The 21,351-nt window shown below is 30.5% G+C and overlaps 1 protein-coding gene across 4 annotated transcripts; it reads left to right on the top strand.

Annotated features, from left to right (window-relative positions):
- The first annotated feature begins 10,856 nt into the window (after positions 1-10,856).
- On the top strand, positions 10,857-15,051 carry LOC105789273 (uncharacterized). 4 transcript variants are annotated; one of them, XM_052627712.1, is made up of 12 exons: positions 10,859-11,047; positions 11,256-11,348; positions 11,452-11,514; positions 11,643-11,726; positions 11,830-11,895; positions 11,992-12,205; positions 12,293-12,351; positions 12,447-12,644; positions 13,236-13,343; positions 13,980-14,103; positions 14,403-14,502; positions 14,587-15,051. In XM_052627712.1, the coding sequence occupies exons 8-12, from the start codon at positions 12,480-12,482 to the stop codon at positions 14,855-14,857; spliced, it is 768 nt and encodes a 255-aa protein (XP_052483672.1). In that variant the 5' UTR covers positions 10,859-11,047; positions 11,256-11,348; positions 11,452-11,514; positions 11,643-11,726; positions 11,830-11,895; positions 11,992-12,205; positions 12,293-12,351; positions 12,447-12,479; the 3' UTR covers positions 14,858-15,051. The 4 variants fall into 4 exon arrangements, with proteins under 4 accessions (XP_052483675.1, XP_052483672.1, XP_052483673.1 ...); XM_052627713.1 differs by having other exon boundaries at positions 12,293-12,368; XM_052627715.1 differs by having other exon boundaries at positions 10,857-11,047; positions 12,293-12,644; positions 14,595-14,867.
- The last annotated feature ends 6,300 nt before the right edge of the window (positions 15,052-21,351 follow it).

The following is a 21,351-nucleotide window of genomic DNA, read 5'->3' as shown; positions in this document are numbered from 1 at the left end:
AAACACAAAACCATCACACAAACACATACTGTCTGTATCTTTAGTTCATCAACATCCTCAATAAACCATTGAGAATGTATTTCAGAAAAGCAAATTACGCAAGCCGTGGTTTCTTCTGCAACCTGGCTAGCTTGAGTGGGTTTTCTTTTAACTCAGCTTTGTCCTTCTCCAGCTTCAGTTGGTTTTCTTTTAACTCAGCTTATGTATGTAACTATTTTATGCGTATAATTATTTACAAAGTTTGGAAAGAAAAATTTTATATTCCATCTTCCTATTTTTCTACTCTTTTAATTTTCTGTCATTCTAATATTTTTTACATTCTACTAAGTAAAGCCTAAATCAACTTAGATTACTATATTTAAAAGTTGAAAGTTTTAATCAATATTTTCATTCTTGGGCATCAGCTAGCAAGAGAACGCCGGCTCCTTGTGGTGGTTCATCGTAACACATCCTTGTGCCTCTACCATCCACTGCACTTCTAGCCATAAAGTCTGCCAGTAAATTAGCTTTCCTGTAAGCAAGTGTTATCTTCACTTCCCACTTCCTTTGCATCGACATGGAAGTACTCCTAACCAAAGCCACAATGATAGTTCTGGCATCACAGGAATTCAGCTGAGTAACAGCCGAAAGATTGTCACTCCCTACTTCAATATATCTTAAGCCTGTGTCCCAAGCACATAAAAGTCGTCTGTAAATTGCTCCGAGATCAGTTTGGTCCGCCCTTCAACAGGATGGAAAATCATCAGACGAAGAACGCTCATACCTAGTCTTGCAATAGACTGTAACGAAGGATGATGTGTACCAAATATCATCCCATTCTGATATTTCCATAAGCCCCAGAAAACGAGCCCAAAAACAATAAAATGAGAGTTATTCAACATCATCAGATTTTCCTTAACCCAATCTAAAAAATCAATAGAGAAAAACCTGTGCAGAGCACTGGTAGGTAGGAGCTGCCGCCAAACACCCGCTGCAGCTGGGCAATCCCGTGATCTTTGAGGAAATATTGCGTATTAATTAATGGTATTTTTATTAGAAAATAATAGTTGTGACAGTAGTAAATGTTGGATTTAGAAGTGATATTAGTACTTTAGCCATATAAATTTGTTATCTAGTGTACCCTATCATAAGGCACCAACATTTAGGTGTAAGAATTATGAGTCTATTGTGGGATTTAAAAATAATAATTTTATAAATGTTAATCATACCCACTTGGAATATATATATATAGATACAGATATCGGAGAAGAAATTTAAGAATCCAAAATAAAAACAATTTATTATATTAAATTAAAATTAAAAATAATTAAAATTAAAGATAATTTAACATTTAAAATAAAAAATGAATTTCATGCCATTTGCTACCAATGGATTATACATTGATTATTTTTGTCGATTTATATAACGGTTGATAAATTTAAATATTAAATTGATCGAAAAAGAGATAAATATCATATTAAAACCAATTTAAGCATCAAATATTATATTAAATAAAAATAATAATGAAAGGAAAATCTTATTTACAATATTAGAAATTTAGAATATTGTTTGCAACAGAAAACCTTTTCCAACCACCATTTCCTTTTAATAAAGTTAAATTTTGCTATTAGTTATTGTATTGTGAAAGTTGCGAATTTAGTTTTTATACTTTAATTTGATTGAATTTATTTTTTGTATTTTTTGAATCGGTCAATTTTAGTTTATTTATTTTTAAAATTTTAAAATTTTAGTCTTAACCCACCAGACTGTATCAATTAAATCTGTTTGGTTAAACTTAATTATTTTTGAATTTTGTTGATACAATATTTTAACAAAAAAAAGGTAATAAGAAAGAGAAGCTAATGGAGATAGAATGGTTGGTTCACCTTTGATAGGCGAAGAGTCTTAAGTGGGAGGTTAAGGGAGAAGATAAAGGCAAGAAGGAGAACACTTAGATTTTTCTTGGGGAAGAAGGAGCTAGATCTTGTGCTCTCATGTGGAGGTGTATATAAGAGAGTGTCATTTTGTTTAGTAGTGCGATGTAGCCAAGTCAAGTGGTAGTGTCGTAAAAGGTCAGTTGTCGCCATATGTGGTACTGTGTGATCTTGCTTTGACATTCTCATTGCCAAGATTGTACAAGGTTGTTGTGGCTCAACAGTCCCTACTGATGGTCCATAGTAGATCATTTCTAAGGTAGCTCAATTAGGGCTTATGGGGGGATTTTGATTATGAATAGTCTTGGGTGGACAGTCATTGCAAATGATACCTAACGGAGGGTTGCTTGCAAGTTGTCCCCCACGAAGGGTCAATGACAAGTCGTCTTATGTTCCGCTACATGTAGGGGTAAGCAATAATTGAACTACTAGACTCCTCAAATGTAGGGGTAAGCAAAATTCGATTCGATTCAAAAAAATAAAAATAAATTTCAAATTATTCGAATCGAATTAATTGAATCAACTCAATTTTTTTTTCGAATTTCGAATTCAAGTTAAAATGTTGAATTCAAATAAACCGACTATTAATCTATATTATTTAAAAATTTAAATTTATATTATATCAACCCGATCCCTTTTACCTCATTTCCCAATCTCAAACCCCTTTTACTCCATTTTCCCAAACAAAGCCCGTCTGTCCCCAACCAACCATCCCGCCATTTTCCCCCGAATAAAATCATCCATTCATTGAAACCCCTAAATTCATGTTTTTTCTTCAAAAATCCTTAAATTAAACCCTCAAATCCATTCTTCTCCTTTAAAAATATTTAAATTAAATCCTCCGTTCTTCTTCTTCATTAGTTCATTGAAACCCCTCAAATTAAAATCCCTATCAAAGTCATTTTTTTAATTTAACTTGAACAAATATGTTCGATTCGATCCGAATTCCATCTCACTCAACTCGACTCGACTCAAAAAATTTCAAATCAAAATAAGATAATAAAATAAGATTCAAAATTCGATTAAGTCGAAATTAAATATTAAGCTCAAAGAAGTTTTGGGGTTATAGGGATTAAAGAGAATAAAGTCCACAGAAGCATAGCAAATTCCAGTTCCTTACATTGGAAAATAAAATAAATTGTTAATAATTAACAATAATATATTTTATTTGATGTTTGGACGCCTTCCCGCAACATATATGTTAATAAAGGGACCGTCGCGTGATTCAACTTTAATACGAGTATAAATTGATTAATTATTAATTAAACATATAAATAATATTTTTAAAGTTAGAATTCACAGTTATATTAACTATTATCACCAAAATTAATTATTACAAGTTTTCAAACTTAAAAAACAATTGAATTTTAACTACTATTACTGGTAAAATATAAATTCAACTGTACTTAAATATATTTTTCTTTTGAAAATAATAAAAAACAAACTCACTCACTCACGTATAATTTATTAAACACTAGATTTCTTATACAATTAGTTTACAAAAATAATGCTTCTAATATTTTAAGTAAATAAATTTAAATTTAAATTTAAAATTATATAATTATGAGAGATAAACCTATTCAAATAAAAATAACTAAAATATTACACAAATTTATGAACTTACAAAATTCTATATAAAACAATTTGTAATTAATTCAAATAAATTGAGATAAAAATATATGAAAACTTTCATTCTATAAATTTTAATTGATACAATTATTTATAGTTTTATTTAAACCCTTAATTGAGTTAGTGTCATGAGTTAACTCGATATTAATTCAATCAAAAATGACAAAAAAATATCATTTATTTTATATAGGTTATTTTTAATTTTTTTGTATTTTATAAATAAATAAAAATCATACATGATGATATTTGGACGTAAGTCATTATTTGAATCTTAAACCTTTACTATTTTAATTGACGCTTAATTTATTTTTAAACATTTAATTTTACTATTAATTCAATCAAAGTTTTATTTATTTTTTACGAATATTTAATAAATATATATTATATATTTTTATTCACATTGTAAGTATGCCATAATCTAATATATATTATATAATTTTTAATAAATAAAAATCTTTTGAATATCAAAATGAGAATAATGTATAACTTTTATTCCTGGAAATTTAGTACTTTTACTTTTCAAAATTCAAATCCAACTATAAACAATTTAATTCTTTTTTGTTAAATTTGTTAGTATGATGTTTTGAAATAGAAAAAACTCTCACTTAGTAGTCATGTAATTAAAAAATAATATTATAATTAACTTAAATTTAATAAAAATTTAACAGTTAAAACTTAAATTTTAAAATATAAAAATAGAGATTAAAATCTTAAAATAAATTCTAAATATTAAAAGAGTAGGTGGGTTTATGACAAAATTTAACCATGTTAAAATGCCTTGTGAATTATAACACCAGGCTTGAGACAAAGGAGCCTTAAAAATAAAAAAAAAATAAAAAGAAAGAAAAATGAAAAAGGATGAGGTTTTGGGGAGTGAGTGCTTTGACTTGTACACTTTGCAAGAAGAAAATAAGCGCCGAAAAACGAGCACAAAAACCGGTGGGCACTCGACATTAGTAAAATGAGAGTTGTTCACATCGTCAGATTTTCCCTAACCCAATCCAAAAAATCAAGAGATAAGAAGCCGTGTAGAGCACTGGTCGGTAGGAGCTGCCGCCAAACACCCGCTGCAGCTGGACAATCCCGTACGACATAGAATTGTGTTTGAAGCAGTCACAGAATGCCAGTTCCAAACCAAGACTATAATGATATAGGTATGATATTTGAGGAGATATTACGTGTTGATTGTTGGCATTTTCAATAAAAAATAATAATTGTGACAGTAGTAAATGTTGGATTTAGGATGGGTGTTAATTTTGCTTCATATATGATTTATATCATGTATAATAATTCTATTGTACTTTAGCCATCTAAATTTATTATTTAGTGTACCCAGTGGCCGAGCCAGTAAGAGATCCGGGGCTATGACTCCTTTAAATTTTTAATTTAAACCTTTTATAATTTATAAATTTATATATTGAATTGATAAAAGAAGAGATTAGTATCAAATTAAAAAAAAACCGAAGTATCGAATATTATATTTAGGGGTGTGTATGGGCCGAGTCGGGCTCAACTAAAAATTTAAGCCCGTTTGCTAGGCCTAGTCCTGACCCAAAAATAGGCTTAAAATTTTATCCAAGCCCGACCTGAATAAAAATGTTAAAACTTGAGCCCAACCCGGCCGGCCTATATTAATTTTTATATAATTTTAAAATATATATAATACATCAAAAATACTAAAAACATTAAAATAAACATTTCTCAACAAATTGAAAATAAATTTTAAAAAATATGTATGATTAAATAACACTAAGATAGATGCAACTTAACAAGCAAATGTCTCTAAATATTTCAGGCCGGCCCGACTCATGTACAAGTCTAATTATATTTAACAAATAATAATAATGAAACGAAAATCTTATTTACAATATTAGAAATTTTAGAATATGGTTTGCATCATAATTAACAAAGTTAAAATTTACTTTTAGTTATTGTATTGTAAAATTGTGAATTTAGTTTCTATATTTTAATTTGATTGAATTTAATCTTTGTTCTTTTCGAATTGGTCAATTTTAGTCTATTTATTTTTCAAAATTTGAAATTTTAGTTTTGACCCATCGGACTGTATAAGTTAAATCCATTTGGTTAAACTCAATTACTTTTTGAATTTTATTGATACAAGATTTTAACAAGGTAATAAGGAGGAGAAGGTGCTGGAGACAGAATGGTTGGTTCACTATGACAAGTGGAGAGCCAGAGTGGGAGGTCAAAGGAGAAAATGAAGGTTGGAAGGAGAATACTTAGGTTTTTCCTGGGGAAGAAGGAACTAGATCTTGTGCTCTCATGCTTTGAGGTGTGTATAAGAGGGTGTCATTTTGTTTGGTACTGCCATGTAGCCAACAATACAAAAGATAGGCCCGCTCATGTGGTTAGTCAGGTGGCAGGGCTGTGATAAGTCAATTGTCGCCATATGTGATACTTTGTGGTCTTGCTTTGACATTCTCCTTATTAAGGTTATACGAGATTGTTGTGTCTCAATGGTGTCCACAAATTATCCATAGCAAATCATTTCTAAAGTAGCTCAGTTAGGGCTCACGGGGTGGGGGGTCCGTCGTGAACGATCATTGTAAAGGATACCTAACGGAGGGTTGCTCGTAGGCTGTCCCCCACGAAGAGTCATTGGCAAGTCGTCTTATGTTCTACTACATGTCATTGTCAAAGTATGAGTATAACAAATTTTGAAATCTTAGCCTTGCGCAAACGACAGTTATTAATATATAGACTGAAATTTTAAAATTTTAACCGTGATGCAAACGATAATTGGATTTTTTAGTAAGTAAAATGTGATAATATGTTTAATTCATTAGATTTTAGAAATAATAAAACTTAATAAATTTAACAATTATCTTTTGGTGGGATCTGTAATTTTAAGTTTTAAAAATTATAAAAATAAGAATAATCAAATTAAAATATAATAATTAAATCTACAAGTATCATAAAATGCAAGAACCAATAGCAGGATTTAACCAAAATCAATAATCCCAACCTCAAATGAAAGCCTCTTAAGGATAAAAGTCTTGCGGTTATTCTGGGGATAGGCGCAGCATTTATTTTTCATATAAGTATTTCAATTTAATCATTTATTTCATACAATTAATTATTAATTAAATATTTTTAAAATTAGAATTTAACTATCAATGATTATCATTAAAATTAATTATTATAAGTATGAAACTTAAAATAAATAATTTAGTAAAACATAATTCAAACGTATTTAAATGTATTTTTCTTTTAATTTAAGGGTGGAAAAAATTACGAAAGAAGTAGATTTTTATATAAAAACACAAACTAACCCACTCACACAATTTATTAAACACTAGATTTCTTAAATAATTAGTTTACAAAAATAATTTTAATTGTTTTAAATGATATTTTCTAACCTTTTATAAATTTAAATTTAATATTATATAATTATGATAGTTTATATAAAATAAAAAATAAATTGAGCTGAAAAATAAATGACATAGTTTAAATAAAAATAACTAAAATATTACACAAATTTACCAACTTACAAAAATCTATATAAAACAATTATTAATTAAGTTGTAATTAATTCAAATATAAACTTTGATTCTATTTGTAATATGCTCTATAAATTTTAATTTAATACAAATGTTTATACCTTTAATTGAGTTAATGTCACCAGTTATCTTAATATAATTTCAATAAGGAAGCAGTGAAAAAAATCATTTTAGATAGTAATTTACATTATTATGAGGTTTTTGTTTTTGTTTTTATCTTTTTTATATTTTTATAAATAAATAAAAAATCATACATGATGTTGACACCATTTTTTGTGAAAACGGGGCCGACTTGGATTTTGAAAATGAGAACGAAAATGAGAGTCGCCACCAATCTTTTTTGATGAGGTGTGATCGAGTCACCTCGTAAAACGGTTGTTTTTAATAAACGGTTTAGATTTATTAAAAATGGTTGTTTTTAATATTTCAATTTTTACTCAATATTTGTCTAAATTCTAATTTTGTCCCTAAACCGAGACTAACTTTTTTCTCAAAACTAATTTCATGTTTTCAATCCATTCTCACTTTAAACTAATTTAACTCTCTAATTTCACCATAAATCCTTAATTTTGAAATTCTCTTAATTTAGTCCCTACTAATTCAAAACCTATAATTTATTTTATAATTTAATCCATTTCTCTATTCTAACTTGAAATTTTATCAATTTAATCCCTAATTCTTCAATTTCTTCAACATGAACAACATCTAAAATTTACTAACTTTCAAAATTTCAATTTAAATCAAGTAGTATTTTGTTCTAGGATTCCAAAACATCAAAATTATAAGAAAAGGGACTAAATTGACTTATCAAATTAAGCTTGAACCTCAAAACCCCAATTCTCCTTTTTTTTTCTTTTCTTTCTCCTTTCTCCTTCTCTGTTTCGTTTTTCAAATTTGTTTCTTTTCCTTATTTTCTATTTGTTTGTTTTATAATATAATATAATATATAATATATATACTTTAACTCTTAAGTATATATATTATAATATTATAATATATTTTGACCTTAGATTTTAAATAAATATCTACTTATTCCGCCGCAACTTTTAACAATGGCATAATTTCTTCTTTGATCCCTTTTATTTTTCTTAATCTAAAATTTAACTTTTACCCTTTATGCAATTTAGTCCTTTTAATTAATTAACCATCAAAACATTAAAATTTCTTAATGAAACTTTAATACCACCCTAATGACACTCCTTAAATATTTATAAAAATATTTACGGCTTAGTTTATAGAGCACCTCATTTTCTAAAACCACTTAACCGAATAAATCTTCATAAAACACAAATTACTAATTCAAAAATCTTTCTAAAATCATATTTGACCCATAAATATTAAATAATAATATTTACGAACTTACTTGCCGGATGTGGTGGCCTCAAACCACTATTTCTGACACCACTAAAAATCGAGTTGTTACACAAAGTACGAGTATAACAAAATTTGAAATCTTAGCCTTGAATGCAAACGACAGTTATTAATATGTGGACTGAAATTTTAAAATTTTAGCCTTGAAGCAAACGATAACTAGATTTTTTTAGTAAGTAAAATGTGAAAATAATAAGCTGACATAACATTACGCGTATGACAATATGTTTAGCCCATTAGATTTTAGAAATAGTAGAACTTAACTTAGTAAATTTAACATTTATTGTTTGGTGAAGATTAAAATTTTAAAATTTGAAAAGTATAGGAATTAAGAATGATCAATTTCTTTCATAAAATACAAAGATTAATAGCGAATTTAGCCAAAATCAATAATTGAACTACTAGACCCCTCAAATGTAGGGGTAAGCAAAATTTGATTCGACTCAAATAAAATTCAAAATTTAAGTTATTGAATCGAATTAATTGAATCAACTCAATTTTTTTTCGAATTTTAAATTCAAGTTAAAATTTTAAATTCAAATAAACCGACTATTAATTTATATTATTTTAAACTTTAAATTTATATTATATCAACCCAAACCCTTTTACTCCATTTTCCCAAACAAAGCCCGTCTGCCCCATTTTCCCCCAAGTAAAATCATCCATTCATTCAAACCACTAAATTCATGCTTTGTCTTCAAAAATCCTTAAATTAAACCCTCAAATCCATTCTTCTCCTTCAAAAATCTTTAAATTAAATTCTTCGTTCTTCTTCTTCATTAGTTCATTCAAACCCCTCAAATTAAAATCCCTATCAAAGTCATTTTTCTATTTTAACTTAAATAAATATGTTCGATTCGATTCGATTTGAATTCTATCTCACCCAATTTAACTCCAAAAAATTTCAAATAAAAATAAAATAATAAAATAATATTCAAAATTCGATTAACTCGAAATGGAATATGGAATATTCACCTCAAACAAGTTTTGTAGTTGTTTTACAATCACATCATATATGATGCATTCAATACTGAATAAAGACAATGAAGTCCACAGTGGCACAGCAAGTGAGCAAACCATATCATATTGCTGGCCACAGTTTCAATTATTCGCGCAACATGCGCGATTCAACTAAGTTGAACTTTAATACGAGCATAAATTTATTTCATTTTAACCATTTATTTTATGTAAATTAATTATTTAATTAATATTTTTAAAGTTAGAATTCACATTTATATTAATTATTATCACCAAAACCTATTATTACAAGTATTAAACTTAAAAAAACACTGAGTTTTAACTACTATTACTACATTAATTAATAAAATATAAATTCAAGCGTAGTTAAATATATTTTTTCTTTTGATTTAAGAGCGTAGAAAAATAATGAGAAGTAGACTTTGTATAATAAAAAACAAACAAACTCACTCACCCATAATTTATTAAACACTAGATTTCTTAAAGAATTAGTTTACAAAAATAATTTTATTATTATATTAAATAATAATGTTTCTAATATTTTAAGTAAATAAATCTAAATTTAAAATTATATAATTATGATAGGTTTATATAAAACAAATGGAGATAAACATATATATATAACATAATTCAAACAAAAATAACTAAAATATTACACAAATTTATGAACTTACAAATAAAACAATTTGTAATTAATTCAAATAAATTGAGATAAAATATATGAAAACTGTGATTCTATAAAATTTAATTTGATACAATTATTTATAGTTTTATTTAAACCCTTAATTGAATTGGTGTTATGAGTCAACTCGATATTAATTCAATCGAAAATGACAAAAAATATCAGATTATTTTTATTTTTTTTGTATTTTATAAATAAATAAAAATCATACATGATATTTGGACGTAAGTCATTATTTGAATAATCCTTTACTATTTTATTTGACGCTTAATTTATTTTTAAACATTTAATTTTACTATTCTAATCAAAGTTTTATTTGTTTTTTACTGAATATTTAATAAATATATATTATATAATTTTTTATTCACATTGTAGGTATGCCATAATCTAATATATTACATAATTTTTAATAAATAAAAATCTTTTCAATATCAAAATGAGAATAAGGAATAACTTATTTGCATTTAGAGATATAGGAGTTAAGTTAGTCCAGACTTAAGTATAGTATTAACACATTTTATACTTGTTTAAGTTACGGACTTGAAATATAATGATAAATTTTACTAAAGTCATTAATATTTATAAATGGTTAACTAATTTTTTAAATATTTACATTATTTTTAATTTAATAGATTCATGTAATTTTTCATAAATGAAAAAAATATAAACATCTTAATAATTTTTAATGTTTGTATTATAATATATATTACTATAGATTTGTTTTCATAATAAATTACATAATATAACATATGCCATAAGATATATTTCAAGTGCTTTGACTTCTACACTTTGCAAGAAGAAAACTGCAGTTCCGCGAAGCTTTAATATTAATGGCGAGAAAGGAAAAAAAGAAAAAGAAAAAGAAAAATAGCTTAATTTCATCTATAAAGCGACTTAATATGTTAACAGAATTGGGGAAGGGTGCAACAAGAAAAAGTTCTCTCTCTGAAAAGGTAAGGAATCAAATCTCCCTTTGCTCTTGTTCTCTTTGCTTTAATGGAAAAGAAGTGAGGAGGATATTCTTCTTCTTTGAAATTTAACTTTAAATTTATTAGGATTTATGTAGTTTGTTGTAGATTTGCTATAGTTTCAAATTGAACATCCGGTTTCCAATTTAGATCTTATTATCTTTTTCTTCTTTTTTTTGTCTGCAAAGTGCAGTTCCCATATTTTAGCTTGAAGGAATACATGGAGGGTAATGGCAGTGAACAACGAAAATGTCAAAGAAGTTTTAATCATCGTGGGATAATAAAGGTTTTTTTTTTGAAAAGGCTTCCTCTTTTCTCATAATTGACTACTTAACACTTTACCTTTTTTTTATCCACCATGTGCAATTTTTTTTCTCCTCCAAATGCAGGAATGCTGGGATGAAGCGTACAAGGTGTTTAATATGATACTGGGTGATAGTATTTCAAATATAGTAAAGTTTTCTCTCTGCTTTATAGTTTTATTTTTTTTTAAAATTCTTTTCAATAAATTTAAATTTATTATTACAATTCGTTTTTGATGATTTTTTAAGTAACATTCCCTTCTAAATTTATTATGCAGCGGAGTTGGAAGAAGAAAAAAGCGAAAATGCAAGAGGGCCGTACGCAGCTGGAAGAGATGATGAGCAAATTTGCCTTGCAAGAGGTTGAATCGTTTCTAAAGCTGTAAAAAAATTCAGCTGAGAACGAAGAGTACTTAGTTCTTTATTTTCTTTTAACTGTTGAGTTGTTTCCAACTCTATATGCAGAGTTGCTGGACTGAAGTGGTAAAGCTGTCACGTATAATATTGGGTGATGAGAGTCTTTCAACTACGGTAATGTTTTCTTTTCAACTCTATGAAATTTTGTTATGCAGACCACATGTTTTAGGCAAATTCTTAATACGTATCTTTCTTAAATTTATTATTTAGACCTCATGGAAGTTAAAAGCAACGAAAGCAGTAGAGGCAATTAAGCGACTCAAAGACCCGCAATTTGTATTGGAAATGTTGAAAAAGATGATGAAGGAGAGTATCAGTCAAAATACGAAAGTGAAAGAGGCATTCCAATTGATTGAATCGGTATTGAACTAATCAGAATATTCAGTTCCAAACCAAGACTGTACAAATGAGATTAATAGATCAGGTATGATCTTTGAAGAGATATTACGTGTTGATTAATCATCTACATTAATATTTTATTATTTCTTGTTTGTTTTCTTTATATTTTCAGATAAAGCAGTTGTATCCTTGATAAAGGAGCTACAATCACTTAACGTGGAGCTTGCACAGGCAATACCGATTGCTTTGTAACTCTGTTTCCGTTCTCTCTTTATGTTTTTTTGCTTTAGATCAATCATTATTAACTTTATATTTTGCATATCTAGGCAAGTGACATTTGTGACCAAAAGGCGCAATCAATGACGGAGGCAAAGACTTTTGGCATGGTCTCGGGAATGCTAAGTAAAATGTCCGAGTCTTGTTGTGCAAAGATGCGTGAAATTGTGGACCCTATAGGTTCTATTCAAGGACATTTCGTGCAAACAGAAGATGAACAATTAACACTCCACTTTAATGGCTCAAAGGTCAGAACTTTGAGATCCAACTTGGACTTTGAATGTGATAATTTATGGTTTGTGTAGATACTTTCTAAATATCACTAATTTACGAATTTTATCTACCGACATATAGGTTTTTTTCATTTGTTATTCTTTTCTTTATTTACTAGAACAAGAGTAGAACCAAATGCTGAAGGTAACTAAAATTCTCAAATTCGGAATAATTTTTTTAAAATATAATATACCCATCACAATGAACACTTACAGGTAGGAATTATAAGTCTACTGTATGATTTGAAGTTTACATGCAGGGATTATATATAGCAAAAGGAGTGTTAGGATGTCCTCTTTTAATCAATGGAGTATTAGATTTTACATTTATCATGAAAACCCTTTTGTAGAAAAAAAAAATTGTAATTGTAGCAAACATGAGTCCTGCTAAATAGTTTATCATCGGGTTAAATAAGGAGTAGACTTATTAAGGTTGCAATGACATTTCTGTCTTAGTAATTTGTTAGAACAATCTTAAAGAGGTGAACATTTAGTATAACTTGTCTGCCTCTATTGTTCTGTTCTCTGTTTCACTTTGCTACTCATCTTTATATATTGCGAATGTAGATGATTGATGAAGAGACACAAGCTGAGGAAGTGAATCTTACCCTAGCATATGTGGGAGAAAGACTAAAGAAATTAACATTGGAAATGCAAAAAAGCGACCAAAAGATGGTAAGGATTGAATTTTGAGTTTCACAGATCAAATTATGACCTGAAAATGCAAGCATGTATTGTCCACTAACTTGTTGTCTATCATTTTAATGAATGATGCAAAGATGAAGTTTAATATTCAGTTATAACAATACTCATCGACCAATTAAGTTTTTAGCTTTTTTCACTTATTCCTGCTGCCATGTATGTAGAACTTGTCATTCCTTTAATGAGCTGTCTATTTTATCTTTTGCAAACTATACATCACCATTCATTTTTGTTTAATTTCTTCATTAATTCTCTTGGTTACATGTAGTTGTAGAGAGAATGCTATCCTGCTACTGTGCATTCAAGTTTATGTACCAATTTGAATTCAAAACTTTAATATTATACCGTAAGACATGAACACTTAAACTTCAAATTTTTATTCAGGACTGTCTGACTGATCCCACATATATGGTAAGATACCAAACCAAAACAAGAAATATCAGGTAGAAACACACACAAAAAAGAAATCCTGACTAGGAAAGCTGTCAGTTTCTAATTCTATGCGTAATGCTGTTACTTTTCTCCTTATTTGTTGTGTTATCATGTTGCGAAGTTTTTAATTTTATCTGCTTATTTTTGGACCAATTTCTGATTCTCTTTTGCTTATAGGTTCTTCCACCAAATTTGAATCCTGAATCTTCTAATCCTATGGGTGCTTTGTTGAGTCCGTTCTCTAGCCTTGGAGAATTTGATCTTGACAACTCGGGAAGTTGGACGGATGATTTGTTCCGAAGTAATGTTTGCAAGCTACTATTTAATGAATTTATTTTCTCTTTGAATATTTTCAGAACTTGGGAAGTTGGAGGGATGATTTGTTCCCAAGTAATGTCTGCAAGCTACTATTTAATGAATTTAATTTTTCTTTGAGCTATATTGAAGATAATTTTTTCATTTCCGTGCCAAATCATACAAGTCCTTCCTGTGATTTGGACAATTTGTTCTGGATATACTTAAACTGTCAGTATAACAAACTTGATGGTTTTATAAAACCTTAGCCTTTTTACTTGTATTGATTACCTTTATGTTTTGTAGACAACGAGATATTCCATGCTTTGGGTGAAGGCAGCAGTGATGGCAGTGCAAACCAAGCCAATATGAAACTGTCACAAGAGAAGACGTCTGCTGTCCCAGGGTACAACTTTTATGAACACAACATAATGTGCTCACTGAAATATTTCAAAAGCACCCTCATACTGATAACAAGTTTCTTATTTAGTCCTGCAGATATTCAGAGCACCATTTTGACCTCACTAGCTGAAGTTGATCATAAAATAGAAAGTATCCCAGAGATGCTTGAGATAAAAGGCATCACAGATATAGAGGCAAAGGTGCAAAACATCATGAATAAGTTGGCAAAGGCTCGTGAAATATTGGAGGATCAAGCAGAGGAGAAGAGATTGAAAGAAGAGATCGAGAAGGACGAATTTGATTTAAACGAAAAAAAATTGAAGGTGGACAGGATTCAGAAGAGGGCACGGGTTATGTAATTGTCGAAACCATTTTTTTGAAAAACGGGGATCGACTTTGATTTTGAAAACAAAAACGAACATGGGAGTTGCCACCAATCTTTTTTTATAAGGTGTGATCGGGTTATCTTGTAAAACCGTTGTTTTTAATAAACGGTTTGGATTTATTAAAACAATGCTTTTGGTTTGTGAAATTCAGAAAGACAGGTTCGGGAGTCGGTTATGTACGAGGAAAGATTAGCACCCTCGTAATGTCCAAAATTGGTACCTAGTTGATTAATTAGAGTCTTAGTGTCGAAGATTGAAAACTTTGTCACATCCAGCACGTTAGGATACAATACTTTAAACCCTCGAAACCAAGATTACCTTATGGTTTCCAAAACTCATATTTTTGAAATTTTAAGAGGATATTTGGCTATTTGGTCGAACGAAAAATCGAAATCCAGCACGTTAGGGCACGTTTTCTCGAATTTTCAAACACAAAATATTGCCTTGTCTTAAAACCTTTTTTTTTTAATAATAGCGGGTACAATACTTGAACGATATACATTTGTTTTATTTGGGAGTAAAACGAACTGGATTATATCGAACAAAAACGTTGAAACATCCACGATGAAATGACATGAAATAAAATATAGTAGCGCGCACAGGACAATAATACACGAATACAATATTATGCAAGTGAATGCCAATGATATGAAAGTGAATAAACGAATTAAAGTACATGCAATGACAATAATCTTGCAACATTCATCATTCAAATACAAGCATTGATAAATAATGACCAATGAATTAAACAATAATTTTAAAAACGTATAAAGCAAATTAAAATCAAATAAAATGTAAAAAAACAATTTTAAAATGATAGTGATGAGTTTAAAATAGATAATACAAAACGAGAAATTTAAAGTTAATAATATACAAAATTTTAAAAGGAGGATATATATATATATATATATATATATATATATATAGAAGTATAAAATAAGTAATATTAAAAAGAAAATTCTTTGAAAAGAAAAACAAATAAAACATTTTGAAATAAATAAGTTGCGTTTAAAAGGTATATAAAAACAATTTTAAAATAATAAGACAATTTTAACTAAATAATACATAAAATGGGTTCAAAATAAAAATAAAAATGGCCATTTAAAGGAAATAGTATAAAAGCAGTTTATTAAAATAATATGTAAAAAAAGATAAAAATATAAAATTTGCTAAAAATGAGAAGTATACGAAGAAAAAAATAAAGGATTAAAATTGGGCATGTAGGGATTAAACTGTAACAAGGTATGAAATTTAGGGTAAAAATTCGTAATAAATTTAATTATGAGGATTAAAATAAAAAAAGAGCGCAAGGGTCAAGGACCAAATGGGTGAATAAACCCATCCCTAGACAGGTGTCAGCTTTTCGGCGCGCCAGAGGGTGAGGGACCCGATTGAAAACCAAACAACATTATAAAACAAAAAAAAAAAACGAAAGAAAGAAAGGACCCCTCTCCCCACCTCTTAGGGCCGATTCGGCGACGGAGAGAAGGCCTCCGACTACGCGGCCGAGGGATGTTTCAGGTGAGCCCTTTCCTTCTTTTTTTTTCTTTTTGTTATTTAGTGTTAAAAAGAAATAAAAGAATAAAAAAAATAATAGTAATAATAATAGAAGACGGAGAAAGCCTTGGATTAAAAAAATCACCTTTGTTTTTCTGTTTTTGTTTTTTATTTTTAATGTTCGTAAAAAATTACAAAGGTAAGATTTGGGCCTTTATAGCCGGATCGAAACTGTTTATTTCCTTTATTTTTGTCTGTTTCTACCATTATTGCCTGCATGCTTCCTTTTTTGTTGTATTCAATTTTCTTTGCAGGTGTCAGGCGCGTGGATGATCGGTGATAGGCGAGCCTTAGGCGGCATGTGGCTCAGGTGGAGCGGCAGTAGCAGCAAGGCATGCGGCTAGGGTTTTTTGCTGAAATGTTTATGTTGTGGGCTTGTGGGGCTAGGTTTTTTGTGTTTAATTGGGTTTAGGTCTGATTTTGGGTTATTGGGCTTTAGTTTAGGTTGGGTTTGATTTGGGCTTGTAATTTTGTTTATTTGTAAATTAGGCCCGGGCAAAATTTGGGTCTTACAGTAATTGCTTCTTTTCTTTACTTTAACTGAGTGACAATAGGTCAAAATCTTTTTGCCTTTGAAACACAATCTTAATGGTTTATTGGGATGTTGATTAAATGCTAAAGTTACATATTTTATGTAATTAAATTGGTTAATTTATGAGAATGCACCACTAATTTTGCCATATTTATTGAATTTTTTGCAGGAATGCAATTTAGGGCTAAATAGAAGAAAAAGGAAACAATTGGGCTAGATTGAAGAAAGAAGTAAAGAAGGAAGGGCCAAAGCAAAATTTTTCCAAGAATAATTAGATGAATTTTTTGTTGACTTAGTGGGAGATTATTTTGGGATTTATTTTTTATCATGGGATATTTTTCCTTGATTTTCTATACTAGTTGGCTCTTAATTTAGCAAAGCCACTAGTATAAATAGTGGCTTATTTTGTTCATTTTAATCATTTCTTCATAAATCAACTTTCATATTTGAATTCAATCTTTTCTCTATTTTTCTCACGTAGCATCTGTTGTTCATAGTTTCTTTTTCTTCAATTTATTAATTCCTAGTTAGCCACCCACTTAAATCATTTGCAATTCCTTTTTCAAATTCTCTTTTCATTTCCAGTAGCCAACCATCCATTTTAATATAATACTAAATTTCTAGCCTCCATATTTAATTACGCCACCCATCCTTTCCACCCATTTTTTTACCTTATCCAATTATGCCCAATACCACCATGTCCCAAACATTAGCCAACTAAACCCATTTTCAGCTTTAGGTCGGAATTAACCTCGTCAAAACCCGTGAGTTACGAACTCGAGCAATTTAACTCCTAAAGTTCCAGTACTTATTACTTCTCCGGATTAAGAGTATGATTTTGTCAACTCACAAAGTCAGATTAACATTAAGTCAAAAAAGACGTCATTTGATTTAGTGTGGTTAGACGTACAGTTGGAATTCCAAAAAAGAGCGTTTCTAATCGGTTTTCTGTGAACACATTGGCGTGCCAAGTGGAGATTGCTGTTTGGTTCCGTCAAGGGAAGTAGTAACCGGATTTAAATGTCCCACGCGGTTGAGGGCATTGGTTTGAGCTAGGCTCTTCTAGAACGCAAAGCTGCCGGAGTTCTAAATCACGAACGTTTCGTGGTTGTTCGATTGGTAAGGGTTAGTTATTGGACGTTCCATAACTAATTTGTACAAGGAAGAGTTGGTGTCCGAGGCGTCCTTGGTAGCTATAACTAGCTTATTGGAGAAGAGGAGTTCATTTAATTTCGAGGATCAGTTCAAAGACGAGGGAAAATCCGTGCCTAAGGCTGAGCTTATTTTAATTAATTCTCCTTCATATTTTATTTAACTCTTTTTATTATTATGTCTTCAACTTTTACTTTTTACGCTTTTTATTTATTTATTTCAGGTTTCAAATTTTATCCCCCCGAATTTCTTGGGCATGACAACTGCCCCGACAAAAATCTAGTCAAGAGAGGAACAATTTGCAGTAAACCGAGTCTCTGAGGGATCAACCCTACTCCCTATACTGCTTAATTTGCAAGTTAGGCGTAGGTTTATATTGGTGGATTCGACACCCATCAGTTTTGGAGCCATTGCCGGGGACTGGCAACACTTACAAATTATTTAGATTATCTTCATAACCAGACCTTCATCCGAAGATCTCGAATACGATCCAGAGATCGAAAAATCAGCACGAGCACGACGTAAAGAGATAAAAGTTCTTAAACGTGTAGAAGCAATTGAACGTGGAAAACAAGTTGAAGTGGTTGAACCTGAGACCAAACCACTTCCTGAAACAAAAGAAGCAGGAGACAACCTCGGTGAACTAAAAAGGATGGCGAACCGAACCATTCGTCAACTAGCTGCTGCTCCCAATGAGCAAACACCATTATGCATCAACTATCCAGCCGGAAAAACCCCGTTCAAGTTAAAGTCAGGCCTAATTCATCTTTTGCCCACTTTTCGAGGCTTGAAGAATGAAAATCCACACACTCACTTGAGAGAATTCCACATGGTCTGCTCAAGTATGAAACCACAGGGAGTAACCAAAGATGAAATTAACTTCAGGCCTTTTCTTTTTCTTTAGTTGATACAGCAAAAGAATGGTTATTTTACTTACCCCCTGGTTCTATTACAACGTGGGATGACTTATCTCGTGTTTTTCTTGACAGGTTTTTCCCAGCATCGCGAGTAGCTGAACTAAGGAGAGACATAGTGGGAATTCGCCAAATGGAGAGTGAATCGCTCTACGACTATTGGGAGCGGTATAAAAAACTGTGTGCAAGTTGTCTTCAACACGGTTTGATCGAGCAATCACTTCTTCAATATTTCTACGAGGGTTTGCTCCCTATGGAAATGAAGATGATTGACGCTGCTAGTGGATGGGCGCTTGTCAATATGACTCCTCAAAGGACAAGAGAACTGATATCCACCATGGCGGCCAATTCTCAACAGTATCGGCCGAATTCAGAACTCACAAGACGGGTTAATGGGGTAAACGTTTCATTCTTAGAAGATAAATTGGATAAGCTTACTAATATTGTTCAATCAATGCTTTCAGAAAAGAAGAATCGAACCAAACTGTGTGGAATTTGTACTACATCTGAACATCCGACGGATTTGTGCCCAATCCTTAACGAAAATTCAAAGGCACATGTTGAAGCTGTCGGAGGTTTTTCAGAACCTCCACAAAGACGCTATGATCCTTTCTCCAACACTTACAATCCCGGGTGGAAGGATCATCCCAACTTGAATTACGGAACTAATCCCTGATATAATCCATCATACTAACCGAGACCTTTGCAACCACCACAACAACAACCCAAGTCAAGCACATCTCTAGAAGCTCTTGTGGAAAGACTTGCCGTCGATGCTGCAAAATATCAACAGAGGACAGACGCATCAATACAAGAGTTAACTAATCAAGTTAGTAAACTCTCGATGGCAGTTAATCGTTTGGAATCTCAAGGTAAATTACCTTCCCAGACAGAGCCGAATCCTAGGCAGAATGTAAGTGCAATATCTCTTTGTAGCGCAAAGATTCTGGAAACTGTTCCAGACAAAAGTCATGGGCAAGACAAGGAACGGGAAGTAGATCTCTGATCTAAAAGTCAGACCGGAATCAAAAATTCAGAAACCAGTCGTGATGCCACCCCCTTTTCTAGAGAGGCTCGCAAAGGATAAGAAAGTGAATGAGGAAAAAGAAATCCTCGAAATATTGAGGGAGGCAGAGGATCAAGACAAAAAAACTTTCATGTGCCCTTCCGGAATGTTTGCGTATAGACGAATGTCGTTTGGACTCTGTAATGCTCCGGCCACTTTCCAGAGATGCATGGTGAGCATATTCTCCGATTATGTCGAGAAAATCATTGAAGTCTTCATGAATGATTTCACTGTGTACAGATTTTACAGACGATTCATAAAAGACTTCTCGAAGGTCATGCAACCGCCTTGCAATCTATTACAAAAGGATAAAGAATTTGAATAACACAGGTCGTCGAGCTAAATGACGTTAAACAAAGCGCTGTTGGGAGGCAACCCAAATTTTCTTTTCCTTTATGCAAATAAAATTTTTGGTAAAATGGAAAATGAAAATGCATGTCAATGATTAGTTCTGTCTAAGGAAAGACTTGGTACTTAAGTATGTCCATTGTGACTCACCTCTCTTTCCTGGGAACTTACTTGGTGCATTTATCACGACTGTTTTACCAAATCTCGTAATCTTGGTTTTTAATAATTTATTTCTTGAGTTTATAGCTTAGCTAATAAATTAGAAAAAAAAATTTAATTTTCCTATTATTATTATTTATTTTTACTATTTTATTTTATTTTCATTTTTATATTTGCAGGAAAACATTTCAAGACAAAATTAAATTCCACATGTCAACCCACAAAATTCTTTTTATTTCAGCCAAGGCCCACTCTACCTACGAGACCACCCTCCACGACATTGAAATACATGGGGGGTTTCTTTTTCTCTCTTTCTCCTATTTATCTTTACTTTTATTATTTGAATTACATTGGGACAATGTAAAATAAGTAGGGAGGAGGGAAACATAAATTGGTTCTAATTTACTTATCTGTCATCGCTATTTTTGCATGTTTTCGGTAAAAGGTAAAATTTTTCTTTTAATGGTACACTTATGGTTGACTTATTTAGCTATTTAATTCTTTATACATGAAACTTTTCAATAACCTAGACTCAGTGGGTAAGAAATTTTTATCATATGTCAAATCTTTGAAAGCAAAAAAAAAAAGAAGAAGAAGAAGAAGAAGAAGAAGAAGAAGAAGAAGAAAATACTCCTCTGATACGAATGTTAAGAGTGAAAAATTGGGGTTGTGCATCGGGCTGAGTAACCGGAATGTGGTGCTTGGGTTGTCATCACATCTCGCGTAAAAAGGTTCGTGT

The sequence above is a fragment of the Gossypium raimondii genome, chromosome 2, assembly GCF_025698545.1.
Source record: "Gossypium raimondii isolate GPD5lz chromosome 2, ASM2569854v1, whole genome shotgun sequence".
In the NCBI taxonomy this organism is placed as follows: domain Eukaryota; kingdom Viridiplantae; phylum Streptophyta; class Magnoliopsida; order Malvales; family Malvaceae; genus Gossypium; species Gossypium raimondii.
The sequence above is the reverse complement of the archived record's forward strand: the minus strand, read 5'-3'. Positions and strand labels throughout refer to the sequence as shown.